Here is a 19,675-nt window from a genome sequence, read left to right as displayed (position 1 = left end):
TTACATAACTTTTAAAATATAGTTTGAAACTACTTATTCACTTTACAAACACCGTTAGTTTATAATTTAACCTGAATTAAGATACTTACAAATCCAGATTGTCTAACAAACTCTGGCAAACTGAATTCAAGTATCCAGTTTCAACTGCATTGTGAGACACATCAAATACAAAAAGGTACACTGGAGGTTGAGGTGGTCGTAACTGAAGGAGAAAAAGGATCTCATTAAATACAATTAACAGAATTAAATTTAAACTTACCATTTGTCGTGTCTATATATAGCAAAACAATAAAATAAGCATTATTTACAGATTAAGTGGAGACCACAATAAATAATAATACATTAAGAAAATAATATAGAAAGAAGTTTTTTTCAGATGCATACTTAGAAAAAGGACAATGAGGATATGATTATCATAGGTCAGAAGAGTATCTTTTCTAGGACAGGAAGAGGAAGAAATGTGATCAGAAAGGCATTTATGAGTATCGGCAATGTTCAATTTCTTGATCTGTGTGGTGCAACAGTGGTGCTATGATTATTTGGTAACCTATATATTTATGTTTCATAGGCTTTTCCATATGTACATTATATTTCACAATTTAGGGAAATGTACAGCTCTGAAAATGACAAATCAAGTTAGCCTGAGCTGGTTATTTAACCAACACATTTCAGCCAAGTTCCAGAAAAATGTACAAGTATATTTTAAACTTCCAAGTTCAAAGATTTGTTTTCAATTCAATAAAAAGCCGGGGGGGGTGGGGAGGCAGGTACGAATTGGGAGATTGGGATTGACATATATACACTACTGTGCATAAAATAGATAACTAATGAGCACCTGCTGTTTAGCACAGGGAACCCTACTCAGTGATCTGTGGTGACCTAAATGGGAAGGAAATCTCAAAAAGAGGGGATATACGTATACGTATAACTGATTCACTTTGCTGTACAGCAGAAACTAACACAACATTGTAAAACAACTATATTCCAATAAAAATTAATTAAAAAAAAAAAGCTCAAGGTCATGAAAGACAAGGAAAAGCTAAGGAACTGCCACAGATGGGAGGAGACTAAAGGAACAGAAACTAAATGCAACGTGGATTGAATCCTGGGACAGGGAAAGGACGTTAAGTGGAAAAACTAGTGAAATCCAAGTAAAGTCCGTAGTTTCATTCATAGTGTTGTGCTAGTGTTAATTTAAGCTTGATGATTGTCCTAGAGCTACGTAAAATGTTTACATTAGGGGTAGCTGGGTGAACTCTTTGTGCTATTTTTGAAACCCTTCTATAAATCTAAAATTATCTCAAAATAAAAAGTATTTTGTTTTCAATAAAAATAATAATAAAATAAAAAGCACCAAATAACCACAATCAGAACTCCACGTGTAGTATACTAACTTTTATATTTTTTTGTACATATCACTTGCAAAATCCATAGAACCTGTTGCCCAAGAGGTAAGTCAGGAAGGAAGAAAACCTCTTGCTATAGGCAAATTTCCAAATTTAAAGGAAGCCATTTTTACAAAACCTGGGAGTTAAAGAAACCCAGGAAGGCCAATTCAAAAGAACAAATGCTTCTGATTTTTTGGTTTTAATTCAACAGAGGGACAGCTACACTACAGAAAGCGATCACCAGCCATTTAAGTGTCACAAAAATGTTTTCTACACTGAAATTTCTATGTGATGAAAAGAGACTGAATCTTTGTAATATCTATACTAAAATGTCCCCAATTGACCAGATAGAGACAATCCCACAAAAATATACTAAAATAAAATATTAAAAGTTGGTATTAAATCTTATCTACATATTCCCTTTCCTTAGAGGCAATTATTGCATGAGGAAAGAGAAATCAAGTCAAAAGTCCTAAATTTTTATGAGACCTCTAGCACCTGCTAAAGAAGATCTGGAAAGTCACCTAACTAAATTTGTTTCACATCCGTAAAACAGGATTAACAGCTTAATTAAGAGTTATTTGTGATGATCAAAAATATATGTGCTTTATAAAATGCATAGTGCTAGTTAAACATTAGGCATAATTATTATCTTTTCAAATGCAAGACCTCAGATATTCACACAAGTGTATAAAAGTAGTTGCAAAGAGGATGTGCATCACATCATTATTTGTAACAGAAAAAAACTGGAAGTGACCTAAAAGTAAGTATGATCCCAATATTATATTGCAAGTTTCTGGATGGATGCCCAAGAAACGTAAGTGGAACTTTACATACACTTTTACTTTTCAAACTTACCCTTATATACAAATTAACTACTTTTATAATGAACAAGGATAACTTTTATAAATTAAAAATATAAAATTTTGGTTAAAGGACTTTATATTTTATTTAAAACCAGGTATAATGAAATATTTGTGCTACATAAAAAATGAAAGTTTACCATGTATTCTGAAGGAGCCATAAACTCAATAGTAGCATTTTGAACTTCAGGTCTTCTGTGAGGTTCTCCATAGACTCTGGTCAAAGGGTTGTACATGAATTCTTCAGGAACTATGTGAGTTAACAATATATAATGTTAAAACTGAAAGGATTAAGTTTAATATAGCTTGTATTTGGCTGTTTTCTTAATTTAGGAATTTATAAATAATTCAATATAGACTAAATATTAAGGGCTAAATACACTTTGTTTTTGAGTCCCATTCAATTCCCCTCCACACTGAATGGCACTAAGTATGTTTTGCTTTTACAACCACAAGCACTATGATTTTTCTTTCCCTATCTTCTAATACCCTTTTTTCTCTTAATTCTTGGAAAGCTGCTTTCCTAAAGTAGTTTGAAAGGATAATAAAAATTCATTAAATGCCAATTATTTTCTTAAATGCAAGACTAAACTTTGTCTTAAATTTCACAGTGGTACATGGATAATAACATTTGACATATGAAATGTACAGACTCCGGTTGCCCCTAGAAAGCTACGGTAAAATACTTCAAAGCTTAAAGCCTAAGGGTATGGTGAGTTTCAATAGTTATAAGACCTCTATGGAATATCGGTTGCCTACTGCCTATAAAACACTAGTGCTCAAAGAGTATTTTCTAAATTAACACATTTTTGACCAGAGACATATTATGGCCACAGGCGTTAGTTTCTGCAAAAATCCCCCCGTCAATAATGTGTTAATTATCATTGCATCTGTCTTCCCAGTAACTGTTTAAAAATTAAAATTCCTATATATGCTAAAGGGTAAGCCATGGTTCATGAAATGGTCTGGGCTGCACACAAAAGTGACTTCAATCCTTATTATAATTTAATTTCATATATTGAAGCATATATACATAAGATTTTAAAGGTGTACTAAACACTATAAATACATATATTTTCTGCATTACAGAGTAAAAAGAATGCTCTTTTTCTACCCTCACTTCTTCTACTCTAAAAACACAAACAATAAAAATGGTTTTAAAAAATCTCTCAAGTTCCTCTATTTCCCAATGCTTAATGAAATTTCCTTCTAAACAGAGACCAAATTTTCAATGTGGGTAACAGCATGCCCTTTTTTTCTTCTCTAATCCTAATAGAATGTTGTTGGTTAGATGATATTCCTCAAATATAAATTGTGAAACAGTTACTGAAGAAGATCTCCTCCTCATCAGTTACTAAAAAAAACTACATTCAACTAACCTTCTAGCACTGCCCACCTCCCTTCATACAGCAGTGAATGAAGCTAATGGCAGCTACTCTGCGGACTTATTTTCTTTCACCCTAGAGAAAAGGCATGGGACAATTTCTAAATAAAAATATTTCTTAAATTACAGGCTTAAATAATACCATGAAATATGCCATTTATTATATACCCAATAGAATAAATGTAAAAAAGTGGTATCAAAGTAGTATTATCACATTTTTTGGGCTTCCCTGGTGGCGCAGTGGTTGAGAATCTGCCTGCCAATGCAGGGGACATGGGTTCGAGCCCTGGTCTGGGAAGATCCCACATGCCGCGGAGCAACTAGGCCCGTGAGCCACAACTACTGAGCCTGCGCGTCTGGAGCCTGTGCTCCGCAACAAGAAAGGCCGCGATAGTGAGAGGCCCGCCCACCGAGATGAAGAGTGGCCCCCACTTGCCACAACTGGAGAAAGCCCTCGCACAGAAACGAAGACCCAACACAGCCATAAATAAATAAATAAATTAATTAATTAAAAAAAAAAAAAAAAAAAAGTAGTATTATCACATTTTTTGCTTAAGAAGTATATAATTATTTATATATAAGTATAAATGCCTAGAAAAAAGTTAAAAGAAGTTATATCTGAGTGAAAGGATTACGGGTAAATAAGACCAGGTTTTGTTTTGTTTTTTAACTTCACATTTGTGTTATCTGACTTCCCTACAACGCATGTAGAAATGTTTAAATGTTTAAAAAAAAAAAAAACATACCATCATTGACTCGGTAACATAAGTTACATTTCCATCTCCTTTGATCAAGAAAGCTGACAAAAGGGTTGATGTATGTCCTGCATGAACGGCATCTCACAATTGTACTAGAGGTAACCACAGGCAATTGCTGAAAAAAAAGGACTAATTTATTAAAGGCAATGATGATCATGTCTAAAGGTCAAGCAATTAATCCATACCTTCCAAGTAATTGTTGGGATATTATAATTTTAGAGAAAAAACTAAGGTAAAAAAATGTGTCCAAGCTGCCAAACAAAAAATTATGTAATGAAATGTACTGGTTTTTAAACCCTAGTGATTTTCCCCAGGACCATTCTCATTAAATTTTGCCTTTTAAAAAGTATTTATTTTCTCATTAAAAGTTTACATTGCAAAACCAACATAGTAAATTTACAACGTATCTGTGAGCTGAATGGTGAAGGAAGGATCAATACTCTAAAAAAATGACTAATTAAATCATTAGGAAGTTTCTTCATGTTATATTAACAGGCTACTAAGTTCTCATAAAAGAATTGTCACAAAGTAAGGTATGGTTAAATTATATTTAAATATTTTATTGGACTTTGCAATTATGCTCCTATTTAAAGTTTATCCTACGTTTTAAAAGATTTAAAGTTAAAGTCAAAAATCAGTAAAGGCAATACAATCCTATTACCAAAAGGAGGTTTGTTATGGGAAAGTCACTTCACTTATGGACTGATTCTCTCAAACCGTATGTGGTCACATGTCAAGGTCCCAGAGCCTTAGGACAAAAGTAGAAGGGCGTATTTTCTTTTCTTCTTCTTTTTGGAAACAGCTTCTTAAAGCAACAGAATTTACTCCAAGAATGGAAGAACTGGGAGAACGGGTAAAGTATTTTAATGGGTAAACAATTTACAACTTGTTAAAATAGTATGGTTCATTTATTTATTTTCTTCAGTACCTCTATTCTATTCAGTACCTCCTGAATTTTTCAACAATATGTTCATTTTATCTCTTTGTGAAAGTGTTTGATAATAATATTTTTGGTTGAAATACAAATAATCGGCCAATGGTCAAATTCCTAAAGATAGCTCAAACAAATTCTTGCACTATTATAAAAAATTCCTTACCACCAAGATAATTTTCCACAAGACATTTACTTTCGCTAGTAAAACATACCACTAGGTCTTTAAAAGGATGAAGCAGCAGTCCCAAAGGAAGTTTGGCTTTATTCAGTAAGGCCTGAGTCTGAGGAATGCTAGTCAGTGTGCATCGAAATAACCTATATCAACGTAAAAATCATGTGTCAGTTGTTACCATGACTATTTTTGGACAAAAATAAAAACTTATTAAAAGGTACACATTTTAACACTGGATCAGATTACAAATGAAGTATTTCAATAGCCCCTCACAAATTTTATCCTTGTTAAATATTTAAATCCTATTCAGAAAGAAAGGGAAGACGGTTATAATCCCATTTTATATAACTAAAATATACTTTCTTCTCAGCTTGTGCAAAGACAGTCTAGACTATCAAAGAACTTATTTTTCTTTATATAAATCTAGATTGCACTGGAATTTCAAGGTGATGACCCAAATTTGCATATGCAAAGTTAAGTGTATTACTGGGACTTCTCTGGTGGTCCAGTGGTAAAGAATCTGCCTTACAATGCAGGGGACATGGGTTCAATCCCTGGTCAGGGAACTAAGATCCAACATGCCTCAGGGCAACTAAGCCTGCGTGCCACAACTACTGAGCTCACGCACGCCTCAACTAGAGCCTGCGTGCCGCAACTACAGAGCCCATGCACCCTGGAGCCTGCGTGCCACTAGAGAAGAGAAAACCCACTCGCCACAACTAGAGAAGCCCGTGCACCACAAGGAAGAGCCCACGCACTGAAATGAAGGATCCTGCATGCCTCAAGGAAGATTCTGAGTACTGCAACTAAGACCCGATGCAGCCAAAAATAAATTAAATAAATAAATAATAAATCTTAAAAAAAAAAAAGTTGTGTATTACTGAAAAGCTCAGTTTTGCTGAAGGTTTTAAAAAGACTATTTAAAAATAACAAAATTGGGTTTCCCTGGTGGCACAGTGGTTAAGAATCCGCCTGGGGCTTCCCTGGTGGCGCAGTGGTTGAGAGTCTGCCTGCCAATGCAGGGGACACGGGTTCGAGCCCTGGTCTGGGCAGATCCCACGTGCCGCAGAGCAACTAGGCCCGTGAGCCACAATTACTGAGCCTGCGCGTCTGGAGCCTGTGCTCCGCAACAAGAGAGGCCGCGATAGTGAGAGGCCCGCGCACCGCGATGAAGAGTGGCCCCCGCTTGCCGCAACTAGAGAAAGCCCTCGCACAGAAACGAAGACCCAACACAGCCATAAATAAATAAATAAATACTTTTTTTTAAAAAAAAAGTAAAAGTCTATTAATTTAAAAAAAAAAAAAAAAAGAATCCGCCTGCCAATGCAGGGGACATGGGTTCGAGCCCTGGTCTGGGAAGATCCCACATGCCGCGGAGCAACTAAGCCCCTGTGCTACAACTACTGAGCCTGCGCTCTAGAGCCGCGAGCCACAACTACTGAGCCCCCGTGCCACAACTACTGAGCCCGTGTGCCACAACTACTGAAGCCCGTGCACCTAGAGCCTGTGCTCTGCAACAAGAGAAGCCACTGCAGTGAGAAGCCCGTACACCACAACAAAGAGTAGCCCCCGCTCACCACAACTAGAGAAAGCCCACGTGCAGCAACGAAGATCCAACGCAGCCAAAAATAAAAATTAATTAATTAATTAATTTTTAAAAAAAAATTTAGGGACTTCCCTGGTGGTCCAGTGGTTAAGAATCCGCCTTCCAATGCAGGGGACGATGGTTCGATCCCTGGTTGGGCAACTAAGATCCCACATACTGCAGGGCAACTAAGCCCACGCGCTCTGGAGCCCACACACCATAACCAGAGAGCCCACGCACTCTGGAGCCCGAGCACTGCAACTACTGAGCCCACACGCTCTGGAGCCTGTGCACAACTAGAGAAGAGCCCACACGCTGCAACAGAAGATCCCACATGCCACAACAAAGATCCCACATGCTGCAACTAAGACCCAATGCAGCCAAATAAATAATAAATTTTTAAAATAAATAAAAAATAAAAATAACAAAATTCAATTTATCAGAAAGTCTTCATATACACTTAAACTCACAATCAATTTTAAGAGAGAAAAGAGTATTATAATTATGTTGGTTATGAAAAACAATTTAAAATGAGAGCAAATAAAGGATTATATAGAATCAAGTCTGTCCTTTGGACTTTGAAAATATAATGTAATCACCATAATGATAATGAATATCATAGTCCCATTAGAGCTGATAAGAGTAGCTATCAGATCAGGGGTTACAACTCTATTTCTTGACTTAGAACATTTCAAATATCAAGTAAGCAACTAACAAAGTGCTGTTTTCTGCATGCAGAACTACTTTCATAAATTAATACATTTGTATAGCTTGTTCGTAACACATAAAGCTCAAAAAAAATCTGGAAGAATTTTAGAACAAGTAAAATGTCATATTTAATAAGAAGCGCTGTTTGAAGCCTTACTCTGGGTTACAGTTGAGTTTCTGGATATCTTCATGCAAATTTGGAACGGGAGGCTGCAAAGGTGTCAATGGAAGCATGTTTCTTTCTTGAAGTAGATTGATAACCCTTAGCCCCTCTGGATGTAGACTTAATCCACTCATACTTGCAGGTAAATGATTAGCACCTAAGGGAGTCTAAAGATACATAATTTCAAAGTAAGTAGCCTTTATAATGTCTTCAGTTGAAAAGAGAAGAGTATAAGGACTTGGTTACTTAATTTCTCTCTAAATAACAACACTGTAATCTAGATTTCCTGGTCAATTTTTTGGTTCTGGAGATATATAAGAGGACAAAGGCCTTATGAAATATTCATTACCATTCTAACTGGTTAAAAATGTTCATTATACCTTCCTAAAATTTTTCCATGTGAATACAGTTTAAACTGAAGTGGAATACAGGTAAAAACACAAAAACAAAAAGTATACCTGAGTAAATGCCTGTGGACCACTTGGATAATTCAAGGAAGAGGGTGGCATTCCTGTTGTACTAGGTGGTATTGTGTTCTGATAACCAGGTGGTAAGGAGGGATATGAATAGCCAACACTTCTGCTCATTGTAGGATTCTTATTAGTAAGCTGTGGTGTTGCTAGAAACGAGATAACTTTTAAGTTCTATTTTACACTCCAGAGTACTTTAAATCAACACACAGATCCATTAAATTATAGAAATTATAACTCCAAAATCCTTTGGGTAATTTAGTACTTTCATTCATCAATTTTGTAAAATAAAACAAATAAACACTAGTAACAAAGTAAGAGCAATGATTAAAATCTAGCTAAAGTGGACTATAGCTGTAAACACACAAAAATAAGTTTAGTATAATTAATTTACTCTCATATCTCATATCATGTACTAAACTTTGTATTCAGACTAAAATTTAAGTCAAAACAACTTTAATTAAAACATACTAAATGTTCAACTGGATAAGTAAATTTAAATAGATTTAACTGACAAAAATACTCTTCGGTCATAACATAATAATAATAAAGCCCATAATCCCAATCCTAAAGGGGAAAAAAACCTAACAAAAAATCTAAACGCATGGAGATAAAAAATGCTAACAGTAGGTATCATTGTGTGACATAATTATGAAGTTTTCTTCTTTGTTTCCTACAAGGAACACATATCAAAAAAACAAAAAAACTTTCATAGCATCTCACCCAAGAAGCCACCGCCTTCAATTTCATCATAACTATTGTGAACCACCATAGATCCATTATTGGTATTTGGTATAATACCTAAGGAGGAAGTTTATTAACAATATTTAAATTAGAACCATTATTATAATTTTTGCAAGATTTGAGCTAATGTCTAAAATTTATGATAACTTTCCAAATGACAAATAGTTTAAAACCACAGCCCAGGAAATGTGAAATGTTGAAATAAAATTTTCAAACAATGTAAGATTTTAAATATACAAAATATACAAAAGTTTCAAATAACTTTATAAGCTTCCAAAAAGAATGGTACTTTGTGTAGTTTATAAAATTATATACTGTCTGAAAGATTTTACCAGTTGTGAGAGCAGCATTAAAAACTTCTAAGGAGCAGTACGCACTAAAATAAGTCACCAAAATCAATACTATTTAAGGATGAAATAAATTTATGAGGATAAAAACCTTTTTTTAAAAATATGTAAGTAAGTCAGAAAGAAAAACAAATATCGGATATTAACGCATATATGTGGAACCTAGAAAAATGGTACAGATGAACCGGTTTGCAGGGCAGAAATTGAGACACAGATGTAGAGAACAAACGTATGGACACCAAGGGGGGAAAGTGGTGGGGGTGGGGTGGGGTGGGGGTGGTGGGATGAATTGGGAGATTGGGACTGACATGTATACACTGATGTGTATAAAATGGATGACTAATAAGAACCTGCTGTATAAAAAAATAAATAAAATAAAATTCAAAAAAAATAGAATACAAGAAAATAAATTAAAAAAATAAAAATATGGAACACAGTAGAATCTAGAGTTAACTTTAAGGTGATATATATTAATTAGAACAATTGCTTTGGTCTGGCAAACAACCACTAAAATGAATAATAAAAATTTATCATTAGGTACCTCTGCTATTTATTAGCTCTAATTTGGGTACAGAAGAAACTAAAATCAATGAATAGCATCAACCTCTAGTGCCTAAGTATAAAGGTGCTAACTTTTAACAGTTTTAACACCAAATATATAAGTTTAATAGTTTCAATAAAGTTAGTAACTCCTTTCCAATTCTCAAGACCACCAGGTCTTTAGCCATGAGTTGATACAGAAAACCTTAGTAAAACTGTTTTGTAGAAACAAACAAAAACATTGAGCATATTTTTTGTTGGTTAAAAGTTTAAATACTTATTGTAGCTTGATATTCAAAATTATCACATGGCAACCAGTGGGACATGGCTTTATCATTTTGTTACTCATTGTTAACACCATTCTTTTCAAATTATACACAGGTCAGTTTTTTCCCTACTAACAATACTAAAAAAAGGAAATGGTAGAAGAAAATACAAAAATGATAATATCGATTATATTGAGTAGTAGGATATGAGCAGTGGTTTTTTCCCCTCCTCTTCTGTTTTCCTATTTCCAATCTTGTTGCAATGGTTATATTACGGCTAAAATCAAATTTCTTACTTTATAAAATATTTTGTTTAAATTAATAAACTTATATGTTAAAGTTACCTCTGAAGACAATGCTTTAAAACTATAAAACATCAAAATGTTTGTATATTTGACTTTTTATTTAGGCTCATAAATATTTGTTACATTTACAGTAAGGGTGGCAAGCAAAATACTGCTTCCATAAAAAAGGGCCAATGTATTAAAAGGATAGTTCTAACATCATGTCCAGAAAAGCAAAAGTTCCTCTCTTGCCTCCCTCTCCCAATAGACATGTAACTTATAGCCATGATTTTTAAAATCTGCACAGCAACAAAAAAAGTCAACAGTGATCCCAAAAGCTATTCCACAGCCCAGAATAGGGCAGTGGAATACTGAGAAACTTTTTTAAACTCTAAATTCCTGAGGAGCATCTCTAACCAAAAAAACTAGATTTTCTGTTAGAATATGACTTGAATGCACGGAATTCAGATAATATTCATCTTTCCACCCTGAGTCAAAACTTTAGGACGTGACTTGGTTTTTGTCTTGCTTACCTTCTTGGTTGCTAGCTGAATTAAAGGTGGGCTGGGGCACAGCTCTATGTGTTGATTTCTGAGGCGTAAGGGCCCTCACTGGAGGTGGTCCTCCAGTTGGAGGGGGCCCAAGAGGAGCTCCTGGTTGAAAAGTGGTAGGCAGAGGTGGATTCACTAAGGGGGGTGCAGATCCTATGGAAACAGTGGTTTTTCACATGTCACTTAAGAACTTAAGAAAAAAGCCAAAACGGCCTTTTACCGAATCTAAGTAACTTCCAAATCTGTATTTCAACTACAAACCAAAAATTACTAGAAATAAGTTAACTTCCCAGATGAATGACTTTCTAATTTATATGCATACTTTACACATTTCCAAGTCTCTCCTACCATAAGTTTTACCTGTCAATTATTAAAGCAGTATAAAGTCAGCATCAAATCACTTATAGAGTAGATACAATGCCCTGTTTATTGATTAATTTTTCATTAACTGGTCACAGTTTCAACAGGCCACATCAAATATTCCAGTAGAAATTAACATTAATAAAACTTTATGAATACCTATCAATATAGTCCATTCACTATCATCAATTAGGTTTAGAGTTAGCTTTCTAAAACTACACACTACTGTGGTTATCCTAAATTCTCCAAGTTTTATTTCATTTTGTTTCATTTTTTGGGGGGTATATCCTGTTAAAATAGATAATAAATGTGTACACTGTTCAGTGTTTACCTAATAATCATTAAAAGTAGTTTACTTTCAATAATTGCTTAAATACTATATTAAGAACACTCCCTAGGCTTAAAAATCAGGAAATGATCCAAAGTTTACGTATAAACCTTATGAAACACTGATATCCAAGAGGTTTAAAAGTACCCATCAAACTAAACTAAGAAATGACATGGTATTTGTCCTTGTATCTACCAGTATCTCACTGCCTCAATTTCACCAATTTTCTATTAGGACAGTAAGTTCTGACTACTGTAAAAACATTGTCAGTTACTCTTGGGGAAATTCTTCTGTGTGACATGGAAAGTTCCAAAACCCACAACCACCTGTTCATTCAAATCAATAATACTGCTTCCACCTTCTCATTTGCCAAAGAGGAGGAACAAAGTCTACAAAGTAGATAAAATACTACTGATAATACTACTGATAAAATACATGTGATTTAATTTTTCATTACAAGACTTTTAATCCTCTGAATTTGTAAGTGAAATAGGTAATAAATTTTACATATAATATATTCTACCTGTATTTTGTAAAACCCTGTATTTTGTAAAATCAAAGGAATAAAGACCCAAATATGAAAAATTTCAATGTTTCTTCAATACTGTTCAATTCTCCAGGGCCAAATTGAAAAATGATCTCCCAACAAGACTAATCAGTGCCCTGTTGTCAAAAGTGAAGACAAAGATTACTGCCATGTAACTCCCTTATCAAAGAAGCACCCATACATATCTATGGCAATAGAGACAAGTCAAAGGAACAAAAGGGCAAGGTACACTTGCAACTCAGCATGAATAAGAATGTTTGATACATCTGGCCACAAAGATGTAACAACCTAATGTTTAACAGAATACAAGTGAGCTGATAGAGATTTTTCACAGCTTTAAGAGGAATATTGTTGAATCCAGAATAGGCTACATTTCATAAAATAGACATTATTTTTTTCAAGTTGAATGACTCTTATTTAGAACACTAATAGTTAGAGTTTCAGAATCTGCCTTCTGAGATCCCTAAAACTAATTACATGCTAAAAGGCGTCCCATTAGAAAAAAAAGTCAGAGAATTTTAATATGCAAATTAGAAATTTGCATAACTTAGATACGGGGGTTGGGGGTAGTTTTAAAGATTTTTTTGATGTGGACCATTTTTAAAGTCCTTATTGAATCTGTTACAATATTGCTTCTGTTTTATGGGTTTTTTTGGCTTTTTGGCCGCAAGGAATGTGGGATCTTAGCTCCCTGACCAGGGATAGAACTGGCACCCCCTGCTTTGGAAGGCGAAGTCCCAACCACTGGACCACCAAAAAAATCCCTAGATACAGTTCTGAGATCAGACAATCAGGCACCTACTAACAATGATGAAAAAACAGAGGTAAAAACTGGGGAATTTTTTTTAGAGTTCTCATTAAGAAAAGAGGAGGGCAGTCATACATTTCTTTTAGGTTCATTTTATTAGTTTATGTATCTTTCTTTCCCCTTCTTTTATACAGAAACCTTCGTAAGTTTTGGCACTTCCTTATGTCTCTTTCACCACATCTGTGCTGTAATCAAGGTGCTCTACCTGAGGGCTTCTGTTACAGCCAAAAAAATATTTCAGATTATTGATCACGTGCTTTTTAATGAGAGGCTACACCTACTTTTAAATAGTACTTTTTCCCAACCTATTTTCTTGTGGCTTTGGGAAAATTATTCAAGCCTCACATTTCTTATCTATAAAACGTACTGCTGTAAAGATTAAATAAGATAACACACATTAAAGTTTGGTAAAGTGCTGGAAAATAACAAACATTCAATAAATGATACCTATATAAATGTTACCTAAAAATGTTACCTAAAATGTGACCTAAAATTCTACGTAATAAATGTTACCTTAATAAAGAAGTGAATGTTCATTAACTTCAAGTGATTGATGCTCACTCATGGTGTCAAATGAATAAGAATAAAAGTAATCAGAAGGATTTTCGGTCTAACAATTATGGATCAGAAGATCTCTCCAAAGAAACTAAGTTTCTAGAAGCAGCCTTAATCTTTACAAGTCCAAAATGCATTCACCAGGGCCAGTGGCTAATCAAGAGGCTAAGAAAAATAGTTTCAGCAGTTAACAAACTACAAAACTAATGAAGTGCATGTAGTATCTAGATGCAGAAATACAAATGAATATAAAAAGGTAATGACTGATATTACTGTTTCACTTGGAAACTTTTACTAGTTCATTTCCTTGAGGATGTCTGCTGAGCAGAATCAACCTGCAGATCCCAATACAGAATCCGAAATGCTTTTCAAAGTAACACTATTAATGTTGATAAGTGTTTAAGACAAATTTTAATATAAAAAAAGGGAATAGTGAAACGGTTAAATGAACCTACTTTTGAACCATATATGACCAAGCACTGAGGTTAAAAAATAAAATGATCAAAGTCAGTCCAAGAGTATATAGCTTTCTTCCCAAATTGATGTAGATTCAGCACAATCCCTATCAAAATCACAGCTGTCTTTTTATTGCAAAAATTGACAAGCTAATCCTAAAATTCTTATGGAAATGCAAGGGACCTAGGACACCCAAAACAATCTTGAAAAAAAACCCAAAAAGGTGGAGGAGTCAATCTTTCCAAATTCAAACCTTACTACAAAGCTACACTAATCAAGATGTTTAGTACTAGTATAAAAATATAGATCAATGGAATAGAATTCAGAGTACAGAAATAAACCCTACATTTATGATCAACTGATTTTCAACAAGGGCGTCAAGATTATTCAATGGGAGGAAGAATAGTCTTTCCATCAAATAGTCCTGGGACAACTGTAATATCCACATGCACAAGAATGAAGCTGAATCCCTACCTACTAACACCATACACAAAAATTAACTCAAAATTGATCGAACACCTAAATGTAGGAACTAAAGTTACAAAACTCCTAAAAAAAAACCAGAGATAAATCTCTGTGCACTGCTTTCTGACCACGGATGTGCTCAATACTCCTCCTCACTCCAAAAGTACTGTCTGTTTTCACCTGCCCTTCCAGGATTCTCTGGTTTCTGGAGCCAAAAATTGTCTATGCCATAACAATTAGACAAGCCAAGCCTTAGATCAAGTCCAAAGAGAGACCACAGGGATTAAGCTTCCCTAGAATACAAGATGGAAACCCATTAATAAAAGTAATGGCCAGTACTTAAGTAAGTGGTTCTGAATGCATACCTGAAACCCTGAAATATCATGGGTGACTCAAAGAAATTCAGAGGATACCTTCAAAGGAAAGAAGCAAAGCAGAAACAATCATGATTTTAAGTTGACCCAAAGATTACAGAAGTAATCTATTTAAAGATTAACAATGATCAAAAATATCAATAGCCTTCCATATGATTTTAAGGTTGAAATAATAATTTAAAAACATTTAAACAAGCAAAATTTTCCCATCTCTACATTTTAAGCAGTCCTATAGGAACTCTACCTGATTTTATGAAGTTGTTTTGAAGTGAAGTATCTCCAGAAGAAACATATTGAGGACTTGTCAAATTTGTATTCCCAGACATGGTCGGTTGGGATGACGCACGAGGACAATGGTTTGTCTGTGACGAATAGTTATATTGCCAATTCAAAGGTGGTGGTATGTTGGCTCCAGGAAGAAAGCTACCAGAAGGCATTGGTGTAGCAGCTGGGTTCTGAGAAGTAGGTAGTGGCATTTGGGGAACAAGACCACTACGAAGTGAAGGTGTCACTGGATTAGAAGCCACAGATGGTCTATAAACAGTCTGTCCAGGTCCCTGATAATTACTTAGTGGAGAAACAGTCTGGGAACCACCAGAGTTAGACTGTCCAGGGACTGGATTCAAAGTCTTTGCTGGTATTAGATGAGGGTAGGATCCTGGAAGCTGAGAATTATATCCTTGGCTCACTGACACTTGTGAAGACATCAGTGCATTTTGGACAGGACCTTCCAATAAGAGGAGGAAAAATTAGTTTTACAAACAAATAAAGCAATACTTTAAAAAATACAGTAAAACATATGGTGCTCTTACAACTCAACAATGAAAAGACAAATAACCTAATTAAAAATGACCACAGAACAGATGAATGGATAAAGAAGATGTGGCACATATATACAATGGAATATTACTCAGCCATAAAAAGAAACGAAATTGAGTTATTTGTAGTGAGGTGGATGGACCTAGAGTCTGTCATACAGAGTGAAGTAAGTCAGAAAGAGAAAAACAAATACCGTATGCTAACACATATACATGGAATCTGAAAAAAAAAAAGGTTCTGATGAATCTAGGGGCAGGACAGGAATAAAGACGCAGACGTAGAGAATGGACTTGAGGACACAGGAGGGGGAAGGGTAAGCTGGGACGAAGTGAGAGAGTGGCATGGACTTATATATACTACCAAATGTAAAACAGATAGCTAGTGGGAAGCAGCCACATAACACAGGGAGATCAGCTCGGTGCTTTGTGACCACCTAGAGGGGTGGGATAGGAAGGGTGGGAGGGAGACGCAAGAGGGAGGAGATACGGGGATATATGTATATGTAGAGCTGATTCACTTTGTTATAAAGCAGAAACTAACACACCATTGTGTAGCAATTATACGCCAATAAAGATGTTAAAAAAAAAAAAGAGCAAAGGCTTTAAATAGCATTCAAATATATTTCCAAAGAGGTAAACAAATGGCCAGTAAGCACATGCAAAAATGTTCAACATTATTAGTCATTTAGAGAACTGCAAATCAAAACCACAATGAGGGACTTCCCTGGTGGCGCAGTGGTTAAGAATCCGCCTGCCAATGCAGGGCACACGGGTTCGATCCCTGGTCCAGGAAGATCCAACATGCCACAGAGCAACTAAGCCTGTGCACCACAACTACTGAGCCTGTGCTCTAGAGCCCAGGAACCACAACTACTGAAGCCCACATGCTGCAACTACTGAAGCCCGCACACCTAGAGCCCGTGCTCCACAACAAGAGAAGCCATTGCAACGAGAAGCCTGCACACCACAACGAAGAGTAGCTCCCACTCACCACAACTAGAGAAAGCCCGTGCGCAGCAACAAAGACCCAATGCAGCCAAGAAAAAAAAAAGAAAAAAAACCCACAGTGATATACCACTCACACCAACTAGGATGGTTAAAAATAAAAAGCTGGAAAGTAACAAATGTTGACAAGGATGTGGAGAAACTGGAATGCTCATACATTGCTAGTGGAAATGTAAAACGGTGCAACTACGTTGGAAAATAGTTTGGCAGTTCTTCAAATGTTAAACATAGTTATACAATCCAGCAATTCCACTCCTCGTCTGCATAAAACCTTGTACACAAATGTTCATAACATCATTATTTGTAGTATCCAAAAAGGAGAAACAACCCAAATGTCCATCAACTAATGAACAGATAAACAAAAGAGGCATAACCATACAATAGAATATTATTTGGTCATAAACAGGAATGAAGTACTGATGACATGCTATAATACAGACGAACCTTGAAAACTTTATTTTTTTTTAAAGACTATTGAGATTATTAATGTTTTGGGGTTTTTTTAACATTTTATGTTTATTTGTTTATTTATTGCATCAGGTCTTAGTTGTTGCTCGTGGGATCCTTCGTTGCGGCACGTGGGCTCTTCATTGCAGTGCATGGGCTTCTCTCTAGTTGTGGCACACGGGCTCCAGAATGTGTGGGCTCTGTAGTTGCAGCACACGGGCTCTCTAGCTGTGGTGTGTGGGCTCAGTAGTTGTGGCTTGCAGGCTTAGCTGCCTCGCGGCATGTGGGATCTTAGTTTCCCAACCAGGGATCTAACCGGCATCCCCTGCATTGCAAGACGGATTCTTAACCACTGGACCACCAGGGAAGTCCCAACTTTATACTAACTGAAAGGCATTAGTCACAAAAGATCATACACTGTATAAATCATTTATATAAAATGTCCAGAACAGGAAAACCCACAAACACAGAGGTAGATTTGTGGTTACAACAGCTGGAAGGAGGGAATGGGTAGTAACTGCTAATGGGTATGGGGTTTCTTTTTTTGGGGTGATAAAGATATTTTAAAACTGATTGTAGTGATGGTTCCAATTTTCAGTGAATACACTAAAAATCATTGACCTGTACATTTTAAAGCTGTTATTAAAAAATTAATCTCTAGAATCACTTCTCAGGAATATGCTGTCATTTTTGCCCATAAAACTAAACAATGAAAAGAAATAAGATGAATATTTTTTAAAAGATGGCACGCATATAAACCTAATTTCTTTGGACTGTTTACATTCAAAAGGTATAAAAAGAAAATACATATCTTCCAATCATACCCCCTCAATCCATGCAACCAATGTACAAATATCATCAGCCTAATTTGAATCATTTCATAAATTACACAATACTTATACAAACATACATAAGCATATGCATATAGAAAGAGAGGTAGGATTGGGAGGCCTACAAAAGCATACACACATAAGTAATATGTAGCTGGGGAGAGAGAGTCTCTATACGCATTGCTCTGCAAAAAAAAAAACCAAAAAAAAAACAGGTATCCTTCCAGGACAAAAGAAATAGATCCATATGTGTTAGTTGCAGCAATGTTTATAATAATGAAAAATTGGAAACAAATTAAATATCCATCAGCAGGAGATTGAATAAATAACTTGTAGATTAGTCACACAATGGGCTAATTATCAATAAAATGAATAAACCAGACGTACATCTACCAACTGAAATAAATTACAAAAAGAATACTAAGAGAAAAAAAGGAAGTTATAGAGAGGTAAGTATGATACCTTTCTTATAAACCTTTTTATTATGAAAATTTTCAGACATACACAAAAATATAAGACTATGCAGTCTCCCACACAAAAAAAGTAAAATGTCAATAGGAATTACATTTGATTTATATACTCATTTTGGATTGTTTGACATTTTATGATAGAAAATCTTTCAGGAATTCCCTGGTGGTCCAGTGGTTAGGACTCTGCACTTTCACTGCCGAGGGCCAGGGTTCAATCCCTGGTCAGGGAACTAAGATCCCATAAGCCATGCAGCACAGCAGGAAAGAAACAAAAACAAAAACGAAAACAACTTCCTTTCTATCATAAACATGGTATGTATCTCTCCATTTATTCAAAACTTGTTTTATATCTTCCAATTATATTTCATGCTTTTTTCGTAAAGATGTCTTATACCTTATTTAAATTAAATTTAGGGGCTTCCCTGGTGGAGCAGTGGTTAAGAATCCGCCTGCCAATGCAGGGGACACGGGTTCGAGCCCTGGTCCAGGAAGATCCCACATGCTGCGAAGCAACTAAGCCCGTGCGCCACAACTACTGAGCCTGTGCTCTAGAGCCCGTGAGCCACAACTACTGAGCCCATGGGCCGCAACTACTGAAGCCCACGCACCTAGAGCCCGTGCTCCGTAACAAGAGAAGCCACTGCATTGAGAAGCAGGCACACCGCAATGAAAAGTAGCCCCTGCTAACCGCAACTAGAGAAACCCTGCGTGCAGCAACAAAGACCCAATGCAGCCAAAAATTAAAATTAATTAATTTAAAAAAAAAAGGAAAATATCAATGAGTTACAAACTATCTTTTCAGTAATGAAAAAGAACATAGTTAAGAATGGAAAATATTGCAGGACATTACATGTAATAAGGCAAGTATTGTAAGGTTTCATTACAAATACATACATATATGAATATATATACTGGGTCACTAAAATATTTCTTATTGTAGATTATAGTCAAAGTCTGAAAGCCGTGACCAACTGATACATTTGCATCCTCCTTTATCCCTCTATGATTTATTTCCTACACATTCTATTACCTTTTAAAACATGGATCATATCAAC

The 19,675-nt window shown here is 35.4% G+C and overlaps 1 protein-coding gene across 3 annotated transcripts in view; it reads right to left on the bottom strand.

Annotated features, from left to right (window-relative positions):
• SEC24A (SEC24 homolog A, COPII coat complex component) overlaps nt 1–19,675 on the bottom strand; it is a 60,920-nt gene that overhangs the window by 31,611 nt on the left and 9,634 nt on the right. For 2 of the 3 annotated variants that reach the window (XM_036846087.1, XM_036846085.1), the window contains exons 2-10: nt 15,295–15,777; nt 11,140–11,310; nt 9,149–9,226; nt 8,414–8,574; nt 7,950–8,122; nt 5,540–5,642; nt 4,382–4,508; nt 2,392–2,501; nt 90–202 (exon numbers count right to left, since the gene is read on the bottom strand). In XM_036846087.1, coding sequence (XP_036701982.1) covers nt 90–202; nt 2,392–2,501; nt 4,382–4,508; nt 5,540–5,642; nt 7,950–8,122; nt 8,414–8,574; nt 9,149–9,226; nt 11,140–11,310; nt 15,295–15,777 — 1,519 coding nt within the window. The remainder of the gene's footprint in view (nt 1–89; nt 203–2,391; nt 2,502–4,381; nt 4,509–5,539; nt 5,643–7,949; nt 8,123–8,413; nt 8,575–9,148; nt 9,227–11,139; nt 11,311–15,294; nt 15,778–19,675) is intronic. The other variant, XM_036846086.1, reaches the window with a different exon arrangement.

Source organism: Balaenoptera musculus, chromosome 3, assembly GCF_009873245.2.
Source record: "Balaenoptera musculus isolate JJ_BM4_2016_0621 chromosome 3, mBalMus1.pri.v3, whole genome shotgun sequence".
Lineage (NCBI taxonomy): Eukaryota > Metazoa > Chordata > Mammalia > Artiodactyla > Balaenopteridae > Balaenoptera > Balaenoptera musculus.
This window is presented reverse-complemented; position numbering and strand designations above follow the sequence as displayed.